Source organism: Salmo trutta, chromosome 33 (genome assembly GCF_901001165.1).
Source record: "Salmo trutta chromosome 33, fSalTru1.1, whole genome shotgun sequence".
Taxonomy (NCBI): Eukaryota; Metazoa; Chordata; class Actinopteri; order Salmoniformes; family Salmonidae; genus Salmo; species Salmo trutta.
In genome coordinates, this window is record NC_042989.1 from 22,572,063 (window position 1) to 22,598,873 (window position 26,811).

A 26,811-nucleotide genomic window follows, 5' to 3' on the forward strand; every position below is an offset into this window, starting at 1 on the left:
ATTAAACGAGTTGACTCTTCACATGGGATGATTTAAATGAACAACAAAAGAAAGGAAACATTGAATGATCCCCAATGATCCATCGCATCTCCCAAAAACATTTTCAAAATACTGTACATCTGTAAAATGATAACCAAAGCTTTAGTTTCTAGGCTGTCTTCCTCTCAGGCTTCCATGTCTTCTCCCTGGACCTCCACAATGTCCGCCTCTTGAATATCAGACTGAGGCCTCATCTTCACTGTCACTTTCCAACCTTGTTGAGAATGGCTCGTTGTCAGGCTCAAAGCCTTAAATTTGCCCGGATGGCCACCAATTTTTCTAACTTTGTATTGGTCAGCCTGTTGCATGCTTTGGTGTGTGTGTTCCCAAACAAGGACCAGTTGCGCTCTGAGGCAGCTGATGTTGGTGGGATTTGGAAGATGGAAGCATGGCTGATGAGATATGTTGGCACGACTGCAATATTGCATCTCCATCCAAAAGCCCTTGCTTGGAAGTGTACTTTGCCAGACTGCCAAGAACCTGGCCCTCATCCAGATCAAGGTGGCGAGACACGGTAGTGATGACACCATAGGCCTTGTTGATCTCTGCACCAGACAGGATGCTCTTGCTAGCATACTTGGGGTCCAACATGTACGCTGCGGTGTGTATGGGCTTCAGGCAGAAGTCTTCACGCTTTTTATGTATTTCAGAACTGCAGTTTCCTCTGCTTGGAGCAACAGTGAAGTGAGCAGGGCCGTACGGATTTCTTCTCTTATATCTGCAAGCAGAGTCAGAACATCAGACAGGATGGCATTGTCTCCCTGAATCCGTGCAATGGCTACTGCTATAGGTTTCAGGCTGCTTAATACTCTCTCCCAAAATACCTCATCCAGGAGGATCCTCTTGATGGGGCTGTCCATATCAGCAGACTGTGATATGGCCATTTCTTGGAGAGACTCCTTCCCCTCCAGGAGACTGTCAAACATGATGACAACACCACCCCAACGGGTGTTGCTGGGCAGCTTCAATGTGGTGCTCTATTCTTCTCACTTTGCTTGGTGAGGTAGATTGCTGCTATAACTTGATGACCTTTCACATACCTAACCATTTCCTTGCCTCTCTTCTAAAGTGTATCCATTGTTTTCAGTGTCATGATGTCCTTGAGGAGCAGATGCAGTGCATGAGCAGCACAGCCAATAGGTGTGATGTGAGGGTAGGACTCCTCCACTTTAGACCAAGCAGCCTTCATGTTCGCAGCATTGTCTGTCACCAGTGTAAATACCTTCTGTGGTCCAAGGTCATTGATGACTGCCTTCAGCTCATCTGCAATGTAGAGACCGGTTGTCCGTTATCCCTTGTGTCTGTGCTCTTGTAGATTACTGGTTGAGGGGTGGAGATGATGTAGTTAATTATTCCTTGCCCACGAACATTCGACCACCCATCAGAGATGATTGCAATACAGTCTTCTTTCTCTATGATTTGCCTGACCTTCACTTGAACTCTGTTGAACTCTGCATCCAGCAAATGAGTAGATAAAGCATGTCTGGTTGGAGGGGTGTATGCTGGGCGAAGAACATTCAGAAATCTCTTCCAATACACATTGCCTGTGAGCATCAGAGGTGAACCAGTTGCATACACAGCTCAAGCAAGACATTCATCAGCATTTCTATGACTACATTCCTCCATTGAGTCAAAAAACCTTCTGATTCCAGGAGGACCATGAGCTGTTGCTATCTATAAGGTGTCTGATTCATAATTTTCACCTCGAATAGAAGTAGAGGGACTTTTGTCAGAGGTTGCTTGTTGTGAGCACTGAGGTAACTTTATGCACTTGGCCAGATGATTCTGCATCTTTATTGCATTCTTCACATATGATTTGGCACAGTATTTGCAAAAGTACACAGCTTTTCCTTCTACATTAGCTGCAGTGAAATGTTTCCACACATCAGATAGCGCCCGTGGCATTTTCCTGTAAAGATTGGAAAGAAATGTGTAAAAAAAAACATACAATTCCATGTACAGATAAATAGTTAAGCAGTTAGATTAAACAACTCCTTTGTAAGATAAATGTTTTAAAATGAACATGTATGGAAACATTATAATTAACACTCCTCAGTTAGCAGGCTCAAGCAAGCTAAAACCCACATGGTAGCAAAAATTAACTAGTAGAAATTGTTAAGAAATTAGAAATGATTTAAACACACTTTGCTGTAGGCTACTATTTACTAGTTAACCAAAAATAAAGTATGTCATATAAAATATATTCACCCCACCCAGTATTGTAATCAAAACTTACCAGAAATAATGTAGTCCTTGGCTCAGACAGTGTAGTAGTGTGGGCTCAATAGCTTCTCATTAGTGTGCAAGATCTTGAGAATCAGCTGTACATGTGATGGAAGAATGCACTGTGCATGCAGAGGGTTGCAATTCCAATTTTAATTGGATATAGTTTAACCAAAATATGCCACAAGACCTAGAATTGCCTTATGTTTATCCCACGAAAAAAAGGTTCACTGTTATAAGCTAACGTTTTTGATGAATTTAAGCAAAATTACCCAAATTCCCAGGCTTAACTTCCCATGGAAAATTTCTAGAAAGATTCTGGAAATTTACCGGAAAGTTTCCGACCCTTTGCAACCCTAGTCCCTGTGCCCAAGAACACCAAGGTAACCTGCCTAAATGACTACCGACCCGTAGCTCTCACATCTGTAGCCCTGAAGTGCTTTGAAAGGCTGGTCATGGCTCACATCAACACCATTATCCCAGAAACCCTTGACCCACTCCAATTTGCAAACCGCCCCAACAGATCCACAGATGATGCAATCTCTATTGCACTTCACACTGCCCTTTCCCACCTGGACAAAAGGAACACCTATGTGAGAATGCTATTCATTGACTACAGCTCAGCGTTCAACACCATAGTAGTATTCATAAACGTAGTCTAGCCTGGGCTAAAGCAAGGAACTCATGTTCTGATGCTGATTGGCTTATTTTTAGGCAGTTACGAAACAAGTGTTATTTTCTTCTCAGGAAGGCCAAGTCTGAATATTTTATGTCTGTTACCACTGATAACCTGAATGACCCTAGAATGTTTTGGAAGGCTATTAAGTCTGTCTGGTAACAGTAATGTTAATTAATTACCGTCATGTGTATTGAAGGACACTGTTGCTGTATATGACAAAACTGAAATGCTGAATTGTTTCAATGAGCACTTTGTATCATCTGGTAGGCTGTTTGATTCAGTGTCCTCTGTCTCTGTACAACCCTGTGTGGATGAACCAGTGAGAGCTGGTCAAACGTTTAGCTTTTTGCCATTCTCAGTGCAGGAGGTACATAAAGCCCGAAATCCTTAGATCAAAGAAAGCCTGCAGGTACTGATCTTCTTGATCCCTGCTTTTTAAAACTGGCAGCTGATTTCATAGCTGAACGACTTACATGTCTGTTCACTCTAACCCTGGAATGTAATGAAATTCCAAAGATCTGAAAATCAGCATTTGTCCTACCTCTTTTAAAAAGGGGGATCCAACACTTTTAAATAAATATAGGTCAATCTCAAAGCACTCACCCCTGGCGAAAATACTTGAAACCCTTGTTAGTGAACAGCTAAAATAGTTTTTATATATAGTATATTACTCTATTTTATCATTGTACCAATCAGGCTTCAGGAGGAACACAGCACTGTCTCTTTTTATTGATCTTGCTAAGGCTTTTGATACAGTTGATCATGCTATAATGAGGCAGAGATTGTCGAGCTTTGGTCTTTCGGGGCATGCAGTTGCATGGTTTGCTAACTGCCTAGAAGGCCAGCATCCCGGAGTTGCCTCTTCACTGTTGACATTGAGACTGGTGTTTTGCGGGTACTATTTAATGAAGCTGGACAAAAATGGGAAAAAATGACAAAAAAAATGTGCTTTTCTTTCAAAAACAAGGACATTTCTAAGTGACCCCAAACTTTTTAACGGTAGTATACATATTACCTCAATTACCTCAACTAACCGATGCCCCTGCACATTGACTCTGTACCTGTACCCCCATATATAGACTCGCTATTGTTATTTTATTGTTGCTCCATAATTATTTGTTAATTATATATTTTTATTTTTTACTTCAGTTTATTTCAGTAAATACTTTCTTAACACTTTTTTTCTTAAAACTTCATTGTTAGTTAAGGCCTTGTAAGTAAGCATTTCACTGTAAGGTCTACACCTGTTGTTTTCGACGCATGTGACAAATAACATTTGATTTAGAACAGACGGGGAACATTCATGAACATTTCATATGGTTTATTATGGCATAATATGTTCAGGTTTCACTTTTGTATATCCGGATGTGGACTTGCAGGGGAAGATAATGCAGCCATTTTCCTGTAAATCCCATTGTTGCAGCATTTCCTGAGTGGCTGAGAGGTGATAAGAGGAGTCTAATATGGGCTAGTGTAATAGGAACTAGTCCTGACATGTTAGTCATTTCAATAACCTCTCATTTTCTGAAACAGACCCCAAACATACACCCTCAAACACTTCAGAACATAATTTGGAACATCCTTGGGAAAATGTTGGCAGTCTTCTTTCAGACTCAAAATCCCAAGGGATGCTCTTCAAAGTTAACATGTAATTCTTAGAAACATCGAGTGAATACTTTAAAACCCAGTCTTGTAGTAATGGACTGAAAATCCACTCCAACTTTCTGAGGATGACAGAATTAATGTAGGAGAAATTGTAACCTAATAGTATAGTACCTAATAGCATGTCACTTCAGTTTATTTGGTAAATATTTTCTTAACTCTTATTTTTCTTAAAACGGCATTGTTGGTTTAGGGCTTATAAGTAAACATTTCACGGTAAGGTCTAAACCTGCTGTATTCGGCACGTGACAAATTAAAGTTGATTTCATCTGATTCCATACCATGTGTATTTAAATGCAAGAGCCTCTGTTCGTGTCTATCCAGGTAGCGAGCTGGGCATCACTAGCCTCAGGCATTGTATTGTGATGAGCCCCACTGTCTTTCTTTCAACCTAACTGTTTACTGTAGTCCTACCATAGTCTATATGACCATCTGCCTTGATTATGAATGCATTAAAATTCATTAATTATTCAGCTCGTAGTGTAGGCCTATACTGCCCTAGAAAGGCAAAGAGCAGTAACTATACAAACAGCGAAACTGTGAAAAATGTTTTTAACATTTTTTTGCTGTCCTGCCAAGTATGGTGTAGGTAGATAAATGATACACTGATGTAATATATTATTATGAAATCATTTTTATGCATATCAACCATGACCACCGATCTGACCTATGATCCCTAAAATACTGTTACTGCACTCTGCCATTGTATGACCTTAAATTAATATATGGGTAATGCAAAAGCAAAATGCAGTGTCTACAATCTAAATGTGTTGATCAAACTTTCTTGTATTTGTAAATTATTTGATGGAAACTAAGTTCTAACTACATTCCAACTGTATTTAATGTTTTTTTATGTAGTTATGATTTCATGTTTTGAATGTTGTATTTAAGTAACTCTCAAGCCTTTCCCCCATAAGGTAAGAACTATTTCATCACGGAGAATGTTTATACTTTTAAGAAATATTTGACTAGCTAGTTTTTACATATTTTGTTTGCCATATTTCTTACCATTATCTGGGTATTTGCTTTTCAATATGAGTTCAACCATAATTTTTCTGCTGGGTTGTAACTTGTTTATTCTGGTGATAACTGGATCACTGTCTTTCTCATGTAGTGTGTGACGGTGTGTGTCGTGATCGGGATCGCCTGAACTCGGAGCCCGATAGAATAACATGGCGAGCTGCAGTCAAACACGGTGGAACAAAGCCAGAGTGCAGTAATTTTGCATTGTAACTTCACTGCTGTTTGCCCTGGTTTTTACCTGGATTTTGTAGTTACTTCAAATGTGACCCTCCATTTTCTCTGAAACGGAAGATAATTGAACTAGGTCACAAGATAAAACGGATACTACAAAGCCTGATTTCGGTCTTAAATTTTGACCAAATGTGTAGTTAATGCAGTTTGAAATTGTACAGCAGAATACCTGTGCACATACAGTAATCCTAATACCTCTTCATGGACTACATTTGAACATTGTCTGCTTTTAGAGCATGAACTAGTTTGGTCCGATTTAGCCTAACTAAAAAAGTTATTTTAACAATGCTGATTATGCATCTTGTTGACATTCATCCAGGACACCTTGACTTGCATTACACACACACCATTTTTTTCTCATGAAATCATGTGACTTATAAAAAAGATTGCTGTAAAATGTTGCAACAATCAATTCGTGCAAATATGGTAAGGTAATACCAAGATGCAAAAACGTCGAATTGGTTTAATATTCCAACAGGGGCAGGCAATTGACAAGTCAGGGCAGGCAGGGGTCAGTAAACCAGAGGTGGGGCAAAGGTACAGGTAGGCAAGCAGGCTCAGGGTAAGCAGAGGTCAACAATCCAGAGGTGGGGCAAAGGTAAAGGTCGGCAGGCAGAGTGGTCAGGCAGGTGGGCTCAGAGTCAGGACAGTCAAGGGTCAAAACCAGGAGGGCGAGAAAAAGAGATATTGGGAAAAGCAGGAGCTGATAACAAAAATTCTGGTTGACTTGACAAACAAGCCGAACTGTCAGACAAACAGAGAGCAAAGGTATAAATACACAGAAAAGATGGGCGACACCTGGAGGAGGGTGGAGACAATCACAAGGACAGGTGAAACAGACCAGGGTGTGACAGTACCACCCCCTCTAGGGGCGCCACCTGGCGTCCTACCTGGCGCATACCTGGTTGACCGGGGTGTCAGCGTTGAAAATCCGTGATGAGGCCTGGGTCCAGGATGTACCTGGCAGGGACCCAGCACCTCTCCTCCGGGCCATAACCCTCCCAGTCAACCAGGTACTGGAACCCCCTGCCCCAAGGTCGAACCTTCAGTAGACGCCTCACCGTGTAAGCCGGTTGACTGTCAATGAGACTGGGGAGAGGGGTGGGCCTGGAAACAGGAGACAAAGGGCTGTGAGACATAGGTTTGACACTGGACACGTGGGATGTATACGAAGAGTACGGGGCAACAGAAGATGAACAGCAGAGGGGCTAATAATCTTGGAGATGGGAAATGGGGGGAGAGTTTGCGGGGTTCCACCCGGAGGGCAGATCCCGGGTGGATAGCCATACCTTCTGCCCGAGATGATACCGGGGAGCCAGGGTACGATGGCGATCCGTTTGTCGTCGATACCTGGAGGTGGTCTTGAGGAGAGCCGACCAGGCTCTCCTCCAGGTATGACGACAGCGGCGGACAAACATCTGGGAAGAAGGTACGCCGACCTCTTCCTCCTGCTCGGGGAAGAGCGGGGGCTGATACCGCAGGGAACCCTCAAATGGAGAGGCCCATGCCGGCTCCAGGAGATGGGGTTGGCGGAGACCAGCAGTGCAGAGTAGTCTCAAATTCCTGGTTGGCTCGCTCCGACTGGCCATTGGACTGGGGGTGGAACCCAGAGGACAGGCTGGCCGACGAACCAATGAGGGTGCAGAATGCCTTCCAGAACCAGGACGAGAACTAAGGCCCCTGGTCGGAGAACATGTGAACATGGAAGATGTGCTGCACCATGAGCTGGGCCGTCTCCTTGGCTGAGGGTAGTTTGGGGAGAGCAATGAAGTGAGCGGCCTTGGAAAACCGGTCGACCACAGTCAGGATGGCGTGTTGCCCTCAGACGGGGGGATATGTGGGACCAGGGACGGTGAGGGACAGGCAGTGGTTGCAGAAGACCAGCCGGAGCTTGCCAGGGACTCTTATTCTGAGCACAGACCGTGCAGGCGGAGACAAATGCGGTGACATCCGGAATCATTGTAGGCCACCAAAAGCATTGTCGCACGAAGGCCAGGGTCCGACGGGAGCCCGGGTGGCAGGCAGCCTGGAGGAATTGGCCAACTTCAGGACCGCAGAGCGGACAGCGTCATGCACAAACATCTGATTATCAGGAGCCCCCCAGGGTTCGGCTGGGACCACTGCGCCTCCCGGACCTGTTTCCCTATACCCCAGTTGAGTGCCGTCACCAGGCACGAGGTGGGAAGGATGGTCTCGGGCTCCGGGGTGGTACCCATGGGGCTATAGCGGCAGGGCAGTGCATCCGGCTTGACATTCTTGGATCCCGGCCGGTACGAGAGGGAGAAGTTAAACCGTGTTTACAGCAGGGCCCATCTGGCTTGCCTGGAGTTGAGGCGCTTTGCGGTGCGGAGATACTCCAGGTTCTTGTGGTCAGTCCACACGATGAATGGGTGTTCCACCCCCTCCAGCCAGTGACTCCTCTTCCTCCAATGGCATCTTCACTACGAGAAGCTCACGATACCCCACATTGTAGTTTGTTTGTGTGGCATTGAGGCAGTGGAAGAAGGCAGAGGGATGTAGCTTGAAGTCCAGGGCAGAACGCTGGGACAGGACCGCCCCCAGTCCGACATCAGAAGCATTGGCCTCCACCACCAACTGACGGGAAGGGTCCAGATGAACCAAGATGGGAGCTGTGGTGAAGCGATGTTTGAGGTCCCGGAACGCCTGGTCAGCAGCTGGAGACCAAGTGAACGGAACCTTGGGCGTGGTGAGTGCGGTCAGGGGAGAAGCCAGGGAGCTGTAACCCTGAATAAAGCGGCGATAGAAGTTGGCGAACCCCAGGAAGTGTTGCAGCTGCACCGTGGAAGTGGGCTGGGGCCAATCCACCACTGCTCTCACCTTCCCGGGATCCATTTGCACACTCCCTGCGGCGATGATGAAACCTAGAAAAGGGATGGTGGAACGATGGAACTCGCACTTCTCTGCTTTTACAAATAGTTGGTCCTCCAGGATGCGTTGGAGAACCTGTTGGATGTGGAGCCCATGTTCTTGGGTGGAACGGGAGAAGATGAGAATGTCATCTATGTAGACAAAGACGAACCGGTTCAACATGTCATGGAGAACATCATTGACCAGGGCCTGGAACACAGGCCAAATGGTAAGGCCAAATGGCATGACCAGATAGTCGTAGTGGCCACTGGCCGTGTTGAAGGCGGTCTTCCACTCATCCCCATCCCGTATCTGCACCAGGTGGTAGGCATTCCAAAGATCCAGCTTGGAAAACACGGTGGCCCCCTGGAGTGGCTCGAAGGCCGAGGAGATGAGTGGTAGCGGGTAGCGGTTCTTCACCGTTATGTCGTTGAGAACCCGGTAGTCAATGCACGGGCGCCGGTTGAAGAAGAAGAAGAGCGGATGAATACTGCAGCAAGGGAGTCCTGCATCGCCTTGGTCTCTGGTCCCGACAGAGAGTACAGTCGTCCCCGGGGCGGAGTCGTGCTAGGGAGAAGGTCAATCCCGCAGTCATAAGGTTGGTGCAGCATGAGCGAAGCGGCCCAGGCCTTGCTGAACACCTCTCGGAGGTCCTGGTACTCCGCGGGAATGGCGGAGAGGTCCGGGCACCTTCTGAGCCCCCAGGAAGATGTTCCGGGGCAGGTTGTGCTGACTTCAGGCAATGGGTTTGGCAGAACGGGCTCCAGCCCATGATGGCACCAGTAGACCAGTTAATGGGGGGATTGTGTCGATGGAGCCAGGAGAATCCCAATACCACGGGAATCAGAGGGGACTTGATGAGCAGGAACTGGATAGCCTCGCTGTGGTTCCCTGACACACGTAGGTTGATGGAAGTGGTGTTGTGGGTGACTCGGCCTATAGAGCGCCCGTCCAGCGCTCTAACGTCCATGGGAATGGAGAGGGGCTGAGTGGGGATGTTCAGCTCGGACGCCAGGGTAGCATCCAAAAAGTTCTCATCAGCCCCAGAGTCAATGAGAACCCAGAGAGATTTGGACTGGTCTCCCCACAGCAGAATGGCATGAAAAGGAGTGCGAGCAAGGGAAGCAGGAACGTTCTCCATATGGCCCACCAGAGTACTCGCTCCTACCGGTGAGCCTGTTTTTTTTTTAAAGGACAAGAGGACACGAAATGACCAAGAGTCCCGCAATATAGACAAGAGTCCCGCAATCCTGTATTGGCGGCAGCGTAGCCTAGTGGTTAGAGCGTTGGACTAGTAACCGAAAGGTTGCAAGTTCGAATCCCTAAGCTGACAAGGTACAAATCTGTCGTTCTGTCCCTGAACAAGGCAGTTAACCCACCGTCATTGAAAATAAGAATTTGTTCTTAACTGACTTGCTTAGTTAAATAAAGGTAAAATCAAAAATTCTGCTGGTGACAGCCCAGCTCTGCCTAGTGGCTTAGGAAGTGGTGACTCGGCCATCTTCAGCAGCTCATGGGGCAGGCCAGGAAGCCTCAGGTTCTCTCGGCAACGAGACCATCGGGAGCTTCCGGGATGACTCAGAGGCAAGGTGGGATCCCTGGGCGTACGAGCGAAATCCAATTACCTCTCCCTCCGTCGTTCCCGTAATCGCCCATCGATACGGATGGTCAAAGCGATGAGGGAATCAAGCTCCATAGGTAACTCCCGGGCAGCACGCTAGTCCTTGACCTCCTTCAAGACGCTGTGCAGGAACGTGTCGAACAGTGCCTCTTGATTCCAAGCACTCTCCGCTGCCAACATGCGGAAATCCACCACATACTCAGCTACACTGCGGGAGTCCTGCCTAAGCTGGATTAACTTCAGGGTGGCCTCTCGCCCAGAGAACGGAGCATCAAAAACCTTCCTCACTTCTCCCACGAACCCCTCCAGACTAGCGCATATGGCCGGCTGTTGTTCCCACACAGCTTCGGCCCAGGTGAAAGCCCTCCCGGACATCTATCTTGGAGCGATCCGAGGGGAAGGAGGAGGGCTGAAGCTCAAAGACAAGGGCTTTGAGCTTCAGGTGCTTGGAACGCCCGACAGGTGTTCGGCTCTCCATTGAGATGAGACGGCGCTGCTAGCAGCTGAGGAGCTGTGGGGTCACCACCATGGTAGGCAGCCTACCAGACAACCCGTGGAATTTCTCCACGGGTTCAGCCAACGTTTGGACCCCCTCCACAAGGCCACGAAGCAATTCCTTGTGCCTACCGATGGTGGCTCTCTGGGTGGAGTTGGCTTTGCGCAGCTGGCCCAGGTCTGCTGGGTCAGTCATGGCCAGTTTGTACTTTCAGGAATCAAGGTAAGACCCAGATGCAGACACGTCGAATTGACAATGGTTTAATATTCCAAAAGACAACAGGCAATAGACAGGTCAAGGCAGGCAGGGTTCAGTAAACCAGAGGTGGGGCGAAGGTACAGGTCGGCAGGCAGGCTCTGTGTAGGCAGAGGTCAACAATCCAGAGGTGGGGAAAAGGTACAGGTCGGCAGGCAGGGTCAGGGGCAGGCAGAGTGGTCAGGCAGGACAGGACAGGCAAGGGTCAAAACCAGGAGGGCGAGAAAAAGAGAGACTGGGAAAAGCAGGAGCTGATAACAAAAACGCTGATTGACTTGACAAACAAGCCGAACTGGCAACGGACCAACAGAAAACACAGGTATAAATACACAGGGGATAATGGGGAAGATGGGCGACACCTGGAAGGGGGGTGGAGACAATCACATGGACAGGTGAAACAGATCAGGGTGTGACAGTTTCAGCAGATTTTGTGTTTTTGTGCATTTTTGTGTTGCTTAAGTCATGTGAAAAGACACACATTTTTGTGTGACTTAATTTGGGGGAGGGCAAACTTCGGAACAATTTTTTACAAGGTGTCACGTCCTGACCAGTAATAGGGGTTATTTGTTATTGTAGTTTGGTCAGGACGTGGCAGGGGGTATTTGTTTTATGTGGTTCGGGGGTTATGTGTATGTTGACTTTGTTATCAATTATTTTTAAGAAAATATTTATATTTTCTTTTTATATATATATTTTTTTACCTTTATTTAACTAGGCAAGTCAGTTTAAGAACAAATTCTTATTTTTATACAACCCTAGTTGTATCTAGTTGTCTAGTTGTCATGTATTCATTATCTTTAACTGGTTAATTGTTTGTAGTTTGCATGTTTCAGTAATGATTATGAGCTTTTGGTATATTTGGCATTTTTATACATATTCTGTATTTCCACAGAAGAAAGCAATAATTAATCAACACACTACTGTAAATAAATGGACACTACCTGTTATAAAACAGTAATTGCTCTCCATAAATAAATGGTGAGAAGTGCTCAGTCTGAAGCCATTCAGCTATGGGCTTCACAGCCCTATAATAATGATACAAGTTATATCAGCTTAAAAAGGGTTTATTTGCAACCTATGGGGTATAAGATGTTGGGAATAGTGGTATAGGAGAGTCTGAAATGAATAAAATACCCTAACCCTAAGCTATGTTCAATGTCAGCAGCAATTTCCAGTAAGAAATGCTCGGTCTAAGGCCATTTGGCAATGGGTTTCACAGCTCTATAATAATGATACAAGTCATATCAACTTAAAAAGGGTTTATTTACCACCTCTGGGGTATAGCATGTTGGGCAAAGTGGTATCGGAGAGTCTAACATATAACCCTTAACTTGAGTTCAGTCTTCGCCAATAAGAACCAAGAGTGGCCTAGCTTCATCCTTCATGTCTGTGAAAGGCCTCAATTCTAGGCCATAGAAAATCCTACATCCATATCATTAGATCAGAACAGGATAGATCAGCAGTGATTCATATAACTGGTTTGCATCCTAGATTAGCAATAGTTACATTATTAATAGTTACATATGATGTGGATCATTGTCAGATTATTTGATATATAGTGCATTCGGAAAGAATTCGGACCCCTTGACATTTTCCAATATTTTTTACATTACAGCCTTATTCACCATTTTTTTCCCACATCAATCTACATACCCCATAATGATAAAGGGAAAACAGGTTTTTATACATTTTTGCAAATTTATATATAAAAAAAACAAACAGAAATACCTTATTTACATAAGTATTCAGACCCTTTGCTATGAGACTCAAAATGTATTTCAGGTGCATCCTGTTTCCATCGATTGTCCTTGAGATGTTTCTAGAATTTGATTGGAGTCCACCTGTGGTAAATTCAATGGATTGGACATGATTTGGAAAGGCACACACCTGTCTATATAATGTCCCACAGTTGACAGTGCATGTCAGAGCAAAAACCAAACCATGAGGTCGAAGGAATTGTCCGTAGAGCTCCGAGACAGGATTGTTTTCGAGGAAGAAATGGCAAATTCTTTTCCACGACATTAACAATATTGACTTGTTAACATCTTTGTTTTTGATATAAATAAATGTGGGACACAAAAAAGGCAGTGTAGAACACCATTGCCCAAAATGCATTGATCCAATAACTTTCAAAAGATTGTTCTGAAGATTGCTCCCAAAATGTATTTTCCTATGAATGAAGTCTTGGTACACAAACGCTATATAGCTTTAAAACATGGTGAACATTTGTATTTTAATCTTATGGATGGTCAGTCCTTAAATCCAATTGCCTCGCTACCTGAACTCCTTGCTCTGGCCAAACACTAGGCCAAACACTAGGCCAAACCAAACGCTATGCCACGCCACGGACGTTAGTTTGTTCTCTGCAATGAGTCTGGGTCTGAGTACCTCCCCAACGATTTCTAGAATGGAAAACCAGAATGGTCCCAGAAACTGATGGGTTGGGCCAGAGCCAGAACACACATAACAAGTTTTTTTTTTAATGTTTTATCGTAATTGGCTTTAATACTCTGATTGGTTCGAGGTGACCCAATGTCTGATGACTTTGCTTTCAACAACACCCCTCATTTTGAAGTCACCACAAATAGGTTTAAGCAAAGTATAGTGTCATTGTTATATGTTGTCCCTTCTTTGTCTTTGGATTTGAGGAAAGTTCCCACAGCTGTGTTTGTGGGCCTGAATCGTGTGTGCTACGCTGCTCCTGTGAATGTAAGTAATGTCTTTCTTTATTCATCCAGAACGCCGCAGCCCGTCTGGTGTTCAACCTTCCCAAGTTCTCTCACGTCACCCCGCTCCTCCGCTCTCTCCACTGGCTTCCAGTTGAAGCTCGCATCCGCTACAAGACCATGGTGCTTGCCTACGGAGCTGTGAGGGGAACGGCACCTCCGTACCTTCAGGCTCTGATCAGGCCCTACACCCAAACAAGGGCACTGCGTTCATCCACCTCTGGCCTGCTCGCCTCCCTACCTCTGAGGAAGCACAGCTCCCGCTCAGCCCAGTCAAAACTGTTCGCTGCTCTGGCACCCCAATGGTGGAACAAGCTCCCTCACGATGCCAGGACAGCGGAGTCAATCACCACCTTCCGGAGACACCTGAAACCCCACCTCTTTAAGGAATACCTGGGATAGGATAAAGTAATCCTTCTAACCCCCCCTCCCCCCTTTAAAAGATTTAGATGCACTATTGTAAAGTGGTTGTTCTACTGGATATTATAGGTGAATGCACCAATTTGTAAGTCGCTCTGGATAAGAGCGTCTGCTAAATGACTTAAATGTAAATGTAAAATGTAAATTGTTTTCAGGAAAGTGTACCCATGGCGATAGGAAGGGCAGGAGGCAAACTAAAGGCAAGAGCAGGGCAGCCACCTGCTCTAGCCTTTCTTCCAACGCAACATATGTGAGCTTGGACCAAGTTTAGTGAGACTTTTAGATCAAATAGAATCACAGTAACTTCGAAGAGATGAAAAGAAGCATGGGAAGCTTTCTGGAGTTCACAGATAATTTATACCAAGATTATGTTCTTTTCTAAGTAATAATAATAATTGTCGGTATCAGGTTTTTTTTGTCTCTATTCCACTTGTGTAATAACAATGACCAAGCACTCTACATTTGTGTGAGGTCTGCCTATCTTAAAACCCCATGACACAGTACAGCGTGGTGTCCAGCTGGGCTAGCTGAGTTCAGGGCGTGGGAGGGGCCAGCCAGTTGTGCCTGCAGCGTCATCACATTGCACTCATGTGTAAACGATGAGGTCCACGACCAAACTGAAATTCCCCTAACCATCCCCACTCATTCTCCACTTAACCTCTACATACATTGTACAGAGGTATCCTGGTAAAGCACGAAAGAAAAAGGCGCTTGGAAGCGGGAAAGATACGTTGTCCGCAGTCGGAGGACGCGATTCTTCAAGTGGTTATTTTGGCATAAGATCAGGTAAGCAGCGCAGCTGGAAACGCGCGATTTAAAGGGAATTGTCTTTTAGCGCATCGGTGGGCTATTTATGAGAACTTCAGACAACGAAGTTAATTTTTGAAGGCAATCGTTCCAGTAGGCAATCTAAATGATAAATGATCTGAATTCGACATTATAAGCCGGTTTTCCCGTTATGTTCCCTTGTGACACCATGAAAATGGGAGCCGTCGAGAGCGCAAAATAAAGACAGTGCGCAACATTGGAATCCGTAGCACTAGAGTACTTACTTCACTTGATTATCAACCAGAAACACATTTTCACATCTGTTCCAAAGAGTAATATTACTGGCATAAGTCTAGCCTACCTGTATTGATAATTATTTAACAGATGGCTATTCATCTAATGGAAATCACATCCCCCATTATCTCTTATTTATTTTTAACAGATTATTACAAGAGTGAATATCCTGACATAATGCATTTTGGAAATTTTCAAACATCCCCTTAGTGTTTCCCAAAGTCACGAGGACTGCTTGTGGGTGATGCAGGTCAAGTTACATCAATGGAGTCCGTTGGTCCCTTTTGACAGAAACACAGACAGATGTGGTCTACATATAGCCTATGATGCATTTTTAACATATTCACATCCAGCTAATAAAATAATGCTTGTGCATTGCACTGTTTAACAGTAACCAGGTTGGGATACACTGTCCAAGTTCAGTTGGAAACCTCAGCCCTGTTTATATAAGGCTCTGCTTATTAACATCACTCTCTGATGGCCCTTTCATGCAAGCATGATCTCAGGAATGTTGTATGCACCTCTCTGAATTTATTGTTCAAGGCAAGGCATGCTCAAAGTCATCATTATAACCATCATGGCCCGATCCAGGCATAAAGGGGGCCCCTGACCAAAATAATTTCAATAAATATAGAATTACATTTCCTTGTGGATCAGCAGTTTCTCTCATGTTTTGTCAGTCACTGAATTAATCAGCCATGTCAGCTAACAGCTTTAAGATTGGTAGTTAGACTAGCCAGTTGTAGTAATCATCTCAAATTCCCACTGTAAGGCATTGCCATATCAGATCATTATTTTCGGGTTATCGTCACGGCCGTGTATCTTTCCCCTCACGCCGACACCGCGATGGCTCTCAAGAAACTACACTGGACTTTGTGCAAACTGGAAACCGCATATCCTGAGACCATATTTATTGTAGCTTGGGGACTTTAATAAAGCAAATCTGAGGAAAACGCTACCAAAGTTTTATCAACACATCGCCTGCGCTATTAGCTCATCAATAATTCTTGACGATTGTTACTCCTCCTTTCAGACATCTGCTCTGAACTCACAGGTCTTAACATTGAAGTCAATAACATGAACAAGGTTTAAATTCAACCTCTTCAAATTCGCAACATCAAGGAAGATAGTGAGACATTTATTATAGGCTGAGTAGGCTGATTGGAGATGCTCAAACAACATAGAGCATCAAAGGATACTTCCAGGCAATCCAGCTTGATCTTTTAGAGTTATATATTTTTGAATTCGTTTTTCTGGTGGATTAAGTCTGCATTATGGAAACACTACAGTCAACTAAACTGTAGGCAGCGATGTTTGCTCTGAGACAGAACTGAGACAACCTGGGTCTGTCACTCATGGTCAAGTCTGGCATTCCAGTGACAACAAATACGATAAATTCCATAAAAACTGGGCTTCATGTGGCTCTATTCTTACCCCAGCCATGTTGTAGTTTATTTACTTTCTTCTGTTGGGCTTACACAACAGCCCCCTGCACTCAAAGTGATAAGAACAAACTCATAGATTGTTTGAATCTTTCCTTTGAAAATACAGACAGATTTTTCTATGCTGTATGTGTGAGCTGAGTGCTTACAAGGAAATCAATAGGGATAATCTTTTATTATACAATAGCACTTAGTTTTTACAGTAGAATAGTGGGTTGGGTTGTTTTAATGTAGGCTGCTTCCCTTGAGTACATTTTACATTTACATTTTAGTCATTTAGCAGACGCTCTTATCCAGAGCGACTTACAGTAGTGAATACATTCATTTCATTTCATGCATTTTTTTGTACTGGCCCCCCGTGGGAATCAAACCCACAACCCTGGCGTTGCACACACCATGCTGGCGTTGCAAACACGCGTTGCAAACACCATGCTCTACCAACTGAGCCACAGGGGGGTATTCCTGACCTGCAGTGAGTAAGCCAATGTGAGTGTGGCTATGTGGGAGCTGTCACTGAGCATTAAGAATGTGCAGAAGCAACAAGCTAAAAAAGAATGCCCCTTTCTCCCTTTTTATCTAGATTACCCACAACTGGTCCAGATGTATGTTTATAAACATAAGCTCTTTCTCTAACTGAGGTCAGGTCAGCATTGTGTGAGGAACAACATTTTAAAAAGAGGAACACCAAATCTTGTTGTGGCAGCATGTTTTTCTTGTGTTTCCTGTCTCAGGAAATTCCTTCCCTTCCTAGTTCCAACTGAAAACTGCCTGACCCATGTTGGAAAGTCCTGCTGACTTATCTAGGAAACCCTACATGATGTTCATGGATTTCTCATGTGTCCATGACTGTGTTCATGACTGATGTTGTGGAATTCACCTAGACTAAAACATTCTGGGTCATTCCAAGAAACGAGTGCCTTTTGCGTTCATTTGATATTTTAAGTAGAAATTGTGCACAAATATTGAATTTTAAAAGCCTGTTATATTAAATGAAGTGCCTTTTATTATAGACCACATGGACAATTCTATAAATCTGAATGTAAGACCTCCTCCCCTAAAGGCTTTCTCATCCAAAGTTAATGATGGTGTTGGAGTCATACGCAGCCACGCAGTCGTGGGTGAACAGGGAGTACAGGAGGGGACTAAGCATACACCCCTGAGGGGCACCCATGTTGAGAGTCATTGTGGCGGATGTGTTGTTGCTTAGCCTGACCACCTGGGGGCGGCCCGTCAGGAAGTCCTGGATCCAGTTGCAGAGGGAGATGTTCAGTCCCAGGGTCCTGAGCTTAGTGAGCTTGGAGGGCAGTGTCGTGTTGAACGCTGAGCTGTAGTCAATGAACAACATTCTCACATAGGTATTCCTTTTATCCAGGTTGGAGAGGGCAGTGTGGAGTGCAATAGAGATTGTGTCATCTATGGATCTGTTGGGGCGGTATGCAAATTGGAGTGGGTCCAGGGTATCTGGGATGATGGTGTTGATGTGAGCCATGATCAGACTTTCAAAGCATTTCGTGGTGTTAGGTTCTAATTCTCAGAGTAAAACTCGACAAACACTATGAAAGCTTAAGACCAAGTTTATTCATCCCATAGGGTCAACACAGCTGCATTAGACAAAACATTTTCACACAAGCACTGATATTTAACCCTTCCTCCTAGGCTGAATTTCCTCCTACACATCTGCACAAACATTGTATCTTTACTGCTCGGCAGGACACTAAATACTTTTATTTATCCATTATTTTACCAGGTAAGTTGACTGAGAACAAGTTCTCATTTGCAGCAACGACCTGGGGAATAGTTACAGGGATGAATGAGCCAATTGGAAACTGGGGATTATTAGGTGACCATGATGGACAGATTGGGAATTTAACCAGGACACTGGGGTTAACACCCCTACTCTTACGATAAGTGACACAGGATCTTTAATGACCTCAGAGAGTCAGGGCGCCCATTTAACATCCCATCTGAAAGACAGCACCCTACACAGGGCAGTGTCCCTAATCACAGCCCTGGGGCATTGGGATATTGTTTAGACCAGAGGAAAGAGTGCCTCCTACAGGCCCTGCAATACCACTTCCAGCAGCATCTGGTCTCCCATCCAGGGACTGACCAGGACCAACCCTGCTTAGCTTCAGAAGCAAGCCAGTAGTGGGATGCAGGGTGGTATGCTGCTGGCAAATACTATGGGCCATAAAATTTTCTTTCTCCCTTAATGTGACCTGACCTGACCTCGACCCCCCTTCATCACTAATCTATGGCTCTCTCCCCTAATCAATGCCTACCACATGTGATCGCTTCCATGCACTCAGCACATTCCAAGCTTAATTGCACACACTATATACCTTCCTCCTACAGATAACCATTAACTTCTGGTGTAAACCCTCTAAACCTAAGCACTCCCTCAGTGACATGAATAAGTATATTTCATATTCTCATAACCCAACAGTGGCTACAGATGTGAGTGCTACTGGGCGATAATAATTTAGACATGTTACCTTGGTGTTCTTAGGCACATGGACCATGGTAGTCTGCTTGAAACATGTAGGTATTACAGACTGGGTCAGGGACAGTTTGAAAATGTCAGTGAAGACACTTGCCAGCTGATCAGCATATGCTTTGAGTACGCGTCCTGGTAATCCATCTGTCCCCGCGGTAAATGTTAACCTGTTTAAAGGTATTACTCACATTGGCTACAGAGAGTGAGATCACACAGTCGTCCGGAACAGCTGGTGCTCTCATGCATGGTTCAGTTTTGCTTGCCTCAGAGAGCATAGAAGGTATTTAGCTCGTCTGGTAGGCTCGTGTCACTGGGCAGCTCGCGGCTGGGTTTTCCTTTGTAATCCGTGATAGTTTGCAAGCCTTGCCATATCCGACGAGTGTCAGAGCTGGCATAGTAGGATTTGATCTTAACCTTGTATTGACACATTGCCTGTTTGATGGCTCGTCGGAGGTCGTAGCGGGATTTCTTATAAGCGTCCAGATTAATGTCCCACAGCTTGAAAGTGGAAGCTCTAGCCTTTAGCTCAGTGCAGATGTTGCCTGTTATTCATGGCTTCAGGTTTGGATATGTAAGTATGGTCACTGTGGGCAAGATATTGTCGATGCACTCATTAATGAAGCAGGTGACTGATGTGGTAAACTCCTCAATGTTATTGGATGAATCCCAGAACATATTCCAGTCTGTGCTAGTGAAATAGTCCTGTAGCTTAGCATCCACTTCATCAGACCACTTCCGAATTGAGCGTGTCACTGGTACTTCCTGTTTTGAATTTAAGTAGGCATCAGGAGGATGCATTTCTGTGTGTGGAGTAAAGGTCATGCTGACATGCTGGTAAAAATGATGTAAAACGGATTTTAGTTTCCCTGCATTAAAATCACCGGCCATGAGAAGCGTCGCCACTGGATGCGCATTTTCTTGTTTATTTATGATCCTATACAGCTCATTGAGTGTGGTCTTAGCTCCAGCATTGATTTGTGGTGGTAAATAGACAGCTACGAAAAATTGGTGAGTAATATGGTCTGCAGCTTATCATGAGGTATTCTAACTCAGGCGAGCAAAACTCAAGGCTTCCTTAACATTAGAGATTGTGCACCAGCTGCTGTTGACAAAGAGACACACCCCCTCCCCATTATGCTTACCTACCCGAGGCTGCCGTCTGGTCTAGACAATGCATGGAGAAACCCGCAAGATATACAAAATAAATATATATATATACACTGCTCAAAAAAATAAAGGGAACACTTAAACAACACAATGTAACTCCAAGTCAATCACACTTCTGTGAAATCAAACTGTCCACTTAGGAAGCAACACCGATTGACAGTAAATTTCACATGCTGTTGTGCAAATGGAATAGACAACAGGTGGAAATTATAGGCAATTAGCAAGACACCCCCAATAAAGGAGTGGTTCTGCAGATGGGGACCACAGACCACTTCTCAGTTCCTATGCTTCCTGGCTGATGTTTTGGTCACTTTTGAATGCTGGCGGTGCTTTCACTCTAGTGGTAGCATGAGACGGAGTCTACAACCCACACAAGTGGCTCAGGTAGTGCAGCTCATCCAGGATGGCACATCAATGCGAGCTGTGGCAAGAAGGTTTGCTGTGTCTGTCAGCGTAGTGTCCAGAGCATGGAGGAGCTACCAGGAGACAGACCAGTACATCAGGAGACGTGGAGGAGGCCGTAGGAGGGCAACAACCCAGCAGCAGGACCGCTACCTCCGCCTTTGTGCAAGGAGGAGCAGGAGGAGCACTGCCAGAGCCCTGCAAAATGACCTCCAGCAGGCCACAAATGTGCATGTGTCTGCTCAAACGGTCAGAAACAGACTCCATGAGGGTGGTATGAGGGCCCGACGTCCACAGGTGGGGGTTGTGCTTACAGCCCAACATCGTGCAGGACGTTTGGCATTTGCCAGAGAACACCAAGATTGGCAAATTCGCCACTGGCGCCCTGTGCTCTTCACAGATGAAAGCAGGTTCACACTGAGCACATGACAGACGTGACAGAGTCTGGAGACACCGTGGAGAACGTTCTGCTGCCTGCAACATCCTCCAGCATGACCGGTTTGGCGGTGAGTCAGTCATGGTGTGGGGTGGCATTTCTTTGGGGGGCCACACAGCCCTCCATGTGCTCGCCAGAGGTAGCCTGACTGCCATTAGGTACCGAGATGAGATCCTCAGACCCCTTGTGAGACCATATGCTGGTGCGGTTGGCCCTGGGTTCCTCCTAATGCAAGACAATGCTAGACCTCATGTGGCTAGAGTGTGTCAGCAGTTCCTGCAAGAGGAAGGCATTGATGCTATGGACTGGCCCGCCCGTTCCCCAGACCTGAATCCAATTGAGCACATCTGGGACATCATGTCTCGCTCCATCCACCAACGCCACGTTGCACCACAGACTGTCCAGGAGTTGGTGGATGCTTTAGTCCAGGTCTGGGAGGAGATCCCTCAGGAGACCATCCGCCACCTCATCAGGAGCATGCCCAGGCGTTGTAGGGAGGTCATACAGGCACGTGGAGGCCACACACACTACTGAGCCTCATTTTGACTTGTTTTAAGGACATTACATCAAAGTTGGATCAGCCTGTAGTGTGGTTTTCCACTTTAATTTTGAGTGTGACTCCAAATCCAGACCTCCATGGGTTGATAAATTGGATTTCCATTGATTATTTTTGTGTGATTTTGTTGTCAGCACATTCAACTATGTAAAGAAAAAAGTATTTAATAAGATTATTTAATTCATTCAGATATAGGATGTGTTATTTTAGTGTTCCTTTTATTTTTTTGAGCAGTATATTTTATCCATGTCCTTGTGCAGCCAAGAGAAACATATAATATTACAGTTCTTCAGGTCCCATTGATAGGATTGTCTCGAACGGAGTTCATCCAGTTTGTTCTCCAGTGACTGTACATTCGACAACAGAACACAGGGCAATGGCGGTCTATTTGTTTGCCGAACTAATCTCGTTAGGAGACCGCCTCACCGGCCTCTTTTTCACTGCCGCCTCCTCTTTCAAGTCCCGGGGATTAGAGCTTGGTCTGGAGTAAGCATAACGTCCAGAGCAGCCAACTCGTTGAAGTGGAAATCTTCATCCAAATCGAGGTTAGTGATCACTGTTCTGATGTCCAGAAGTCGTTTTGGGTCATAGGAAGTGATGGCGGACACATTATGTACAAAAAAAGTTATGATTAGCATTAAAAAATGAAATAGCAGAATTGGTCAGGAGCCCGTAAAATGGCCACTATCCACTGCAGCAGCATAAAAATAAAATAAAAGAATAATACATTCTTCGATTCCCCCTGTCACAAGGGGATTTGTGGATGATTTAAGTCATCAACCCTGTTACTTTATTTGGCACTTAATAGGCACTTACTGAGATGGGAAAATGTTGTTTTTTTATTGAACATGTGCTCTTTATGACAGAATGGTAACATTTGGTGAAATACAATTTAAAAAATCACGAAGTTACACTACTCAAAAGGCACAGAATTGGTGAAACGACCCTTCTATTTACCATGGACCAGTACAGTTGAATAGATTGTAGATCCTTGTAAGGTGTTCAGATGCTTGAGTATAAATATCATTAGATATCAGAAAGCAGCCAGTGAAGCAGGAGACATTCCATTCGTTCTGTAGCTAATGAACAGAGCTTTTTGACGGAGGATGAGAAGGCCTGTTGTGAAAGGGCCTGGCTGCCACGGTAACATTGTCACACTGGCAGCCCAAGTCGGAGAGAATCAGCCACGCCACGAACGTGTCTGGAATAGAACAGCTCCTTTTTTTGCCTGTTGAATTATAGGCAACTTGAGAACTGAATGGAAATCCAAATTGTAGGAGTTTACAGTTTCTTGCATTTCAGAGTTGACTTGAGTTCCATCGAAATTCCCACTGTGGTGGAATCTTATCATCAGTACCCAGTGTTTTTACCCTTTTGTTATTCTGCGTAGTGTTCATGAGAGCCTTTTACATTAAACTCAACACAGAAACATTATTTACATAGCCCAGATTCCTTAGCTAAGGCCATGTGTTGCAGAGCTGCAATTCTGTTGTTTATATTTATCCTCTCCAATACCATCTGTTTAAGTTAGTCTTGGCAAGTGTGATATAATTAAAGGCATTTTGGGAAGAAAATTCTACCTCTACTTTTGTTCATTAGATTGCTAGATCATCACACGTCACACTTTGCAACTACAGATGAAGTATTTCTAGAATTTCTCCCTTTTTTAGACTCAATCCGTACCCAGTCAGTGTGGGCACTTGCATACACCGATTACCAGTGGTGACTGGTGGCACTTTAAATGGGGAGAATGGGCTCATAGTAATGGCTGGAACTGAATAAATGTAATGGTCTCAAACACACCCAACGCCTGGTTTCATTCATTCCATTCTATTCATTAATTTGAGCCGTCCTCCTCTTACCAGCCTCCTCTGCTGGTTACACATTGCAAGAGATGTTGTGCGTATGTGGTAGTGGTGCAGGGTACTGTGAGGGAGCAGTGTTCTGGGGCTATCCCAAAAAAGGTCACTTGTGTGATCAAAATGTGTGCATTTGTGCCAATGCCAGCCACTCACGGTCAAAGATCAGATGAGCTTATTAATATCCTGGGTGGTATTTTTCTCTTCACAGTGATACTATTACTCAAAACCTTGTTTACGGTTGGATGTCATTGAAAATAGAGTATATACACAGAATAATATCTCCCATAAATATGCACTGTCTTTGTCATGCCTGTCTTCGTGTTTGCTGTTGATTAGCTGACAGCGAGTCGCTTCCCTTTCACTCACTGCAGGATTAAGTTTGGATGTTTGGCAGGACTAATGACGACAGGACTGCTGACATATCATTAACTTGTCCCACAATGTGCAGAGCTGTCATTTCTTATGAATGTGCTATGTTGTGATAAAGGCCTGCATCCTTTAGACAGGAACGCCCTGAAACTATTCTAATGGGGACTAGTTGTCCTGCATATTTATGCAAAAGTCCATCTGCAGGTCAAATAGTTAATGGCTTGTTTGCACAAAACCATGCCAATAACAGTTTGACCATGAACGGCAAAAGAAAATTAACTTTCCACCCTTTTCAGCACTTTATAGTAAACAGGTTTATGTTCACTATGATGCTGAACTGAACCTCTTGCCCCCTTAATTAATTAAACTACCTTAACTTCCCTCCACAGACCCTCTCCATCACCATGTCAGTGAAGTCGGACGGGAAGAGGAAGTGGGCGGCGGTGAGGGGCCATCTGGGCTCCTCCCAGGACTCAGACACCCAGCTGGAGGCCAACCTGGAGAGTGCCGACCCAGAGCTGTGCATCCGCATGCTCCAGGTGCCCAGTGTGGTCAACTACTCTGGGCTGAAGCGTCGTCTGGAGGGCAGCGAGGAGTCCTGGATGGTCCAGTTCCTGGAGCTGAGTGGGCTGGACCTGCTGCTGGAGGCCCTGGACAGGCTATCTGGGAGGGGCTGCTCCCGCATCACAGATGCCCTGCTGCAGCTTACCTGTGTCAGCTGTGTCCGGGCCGTCATGAACTCCTCGGCTGGGATCCACTTTATCGTGGAGAATGAGGGCTACATCCGCAAACTCTCCCAAGGTTCTACAGCACCTAGGAATGAGAAATGCAGTGTTTAAAAATGTGTTCCACTGATGATTTAGTTATTTTATTTCCGCGTCGTACACCAATTGGTGCCCAGCCCGTATGGGCTTATGAGACAGGATATCAAGTATGTGTGCACAAAACAAAAAAACAAAAAAACAAATATATATATATACAGTATATATGGCACGTTGTGTTAGTTCAAAAGTTTGGTGTCACTTAGAAATGTCCTTGATTTCTATGAAAACGTACATGAAATGAGTTGCAAAATGAATAGGAAATATAGTCAAGACGTTGACAAGGTCATAAATAGTGATTTTTAATTGAAATAATAATTGTGTCCTTCAAACTTTGCTTCGTCAAAGAATCCTCCATTTGCAGCAATTACAGCCTTGAAGACCTTTGGCATTCTAGTTGTCAAGTTGTTGAGGTAATCTGAAGAGATTTCACCCCATGCTTCCTGAATCACCTCCCACAAGTTGGATTGGCTTGATGGGCACGTCTTACGTACCATATGGTCAAGCTGCTCCCACAACAGCTCAATAGGGCTGAGATCTGGTGACCAGTGTCTGTTCTTTTGCCCATCTTGATCTTTTCTTTTTATTCGCCAGTCTGAGATATGGCTTTTTCTTTGCAACTCTGCCTAGAAGGCCAGCATCCCGGAGTCGCCTCTTCACTGTTGACATTGAGACTGGTGTTTTGCAGGTACTATTTAATGAAGCTGCCAGTTAAGGACTTGTGAGGCGTCTGTTTCTCAAACTAGACACTCTAATGTACTTGTCCTCTTGCTCAGTAGTGCACAGCGTTGTACGAGATCTTCAGTTTCTTGGCAATTTCTCGCATGGAATAGCCTTCATGTCTCAGAACTGACGAGTTTCAGAAAAAAATCTTTGTTTCTGGCCATTTTGAGCCTGTAATCGAACCCACAAATGCTGATGCTCCAGATACTTAACTAGTCTAAAGAAGGCCAGTTGTATTCCTTCTTTAATCAGAACAACAGTTTTCAGCTGTGCTAACATAATTGCAAAAGGGTTTCTAACCTGTTAGGGCTAGGGGGCAGTATTTACACGGCCCGATAAAAAACGTACCCGATTTAATCTGGTTATTACTACTGCCCAGAAACTAGAATATGCATATAATAATTGGCTTTGGATAGAAAACACCCTAAAGTTTCTAAAACTGTTTGAATGGTGTCTGTGAGTATAACAGAACTCATATGGCAGGCAAAAACCTGAGAAGATTCTGTACAGGAAGTGCCCTCTCTGACCATTCCTTGGGCTTCTTGGCTCTGTTTATTGAAAACTTAGGATCTTTGCTGTAACGTGACACTTCCTACGGCTCCCATAGGCTCTCAGAACCCGGGAAAAAGCTGAATGATGTAATTCCAGCCCCTGGCTGAAAAACATTAGCGCCTTCGGTCTATCAGAGGACAATCAGACTCAGGCGTGTGCACGAGGCGACACCATGTTTTTATTTTCTCTCTCTTTGTACTAAAACACAGATTCCCGGTCGGAATATTATCGCTTTTTTACGAGAAAAATGGCATAAAAATTGATTTTAAACAGCAGTTGACATGCTTCGAAGTACGGTAATGGAATATTTAGAAATGTTTTGTCACGAAACGCGTCGGGCGCGTCACCCTTCTTTACCCTTTCGGATAGTGTCTTGAACGCACGAACAAAACGCCGCTATTTGGATATAACTATGGATTATTTTGAACCAAACCAACATTTGTTATTGAAGTAGAAGTCCTGGGAGTGCATTCTGACGAAGAACAGCAAAGGTAATAACATTTTTCTTATAGTAAATCTGACTTTGGTGAGGGCTAAACTTGGTGGGTGTCTAAATAGCTAGCCCTGTGATGCCGGGCTATCTACTTAGAAAATTGCAAAATGTGCTTTCACCGAAAAGCTATTTTAAAATCGGACATAGCGAGTGCATAGAGGAGTTCTGTATCTATAATTCTTAAAA

General features: G+C 44.7%; 1 protein-coding gene across 4 annotated transcripts in view; it reads left to right on the top strand.

Moving 5' to 3' along the window:
• Positions 1 to 14,810: 14,810 nt before the first annotated feature.
• LOC115172663 (inverted formin-2) overlaps positions 14,811 to 26,811 on the top strand; it is a 28,698-nt gene continuing 16,697 nt past the window's right edge. For 2 of the 4 annotated variants that reach the window (XM_029730324.1, XM_029730325.1), the window contains exons 1-2: positions 14,821 to 15,029; positions 24,426 to 24,837. In XM_029730324.1, the coding sequence (XP_029586184.1) occupies positions 24,441 to 24,837 (397 nt within the window). In that variant the 5' untranslated portion in view covers positions 14,821 to 15,029; positions 24,426 to 24,440. Of the gene's footprint in view, positions 15,030 to 24,425; positions 24,838 to 26,811 lie in introns of all 4 variants that reach the window. The other 2 variants (XM_029730327.1, XM_029730326.1) reach the window with 2 other exon arrangements.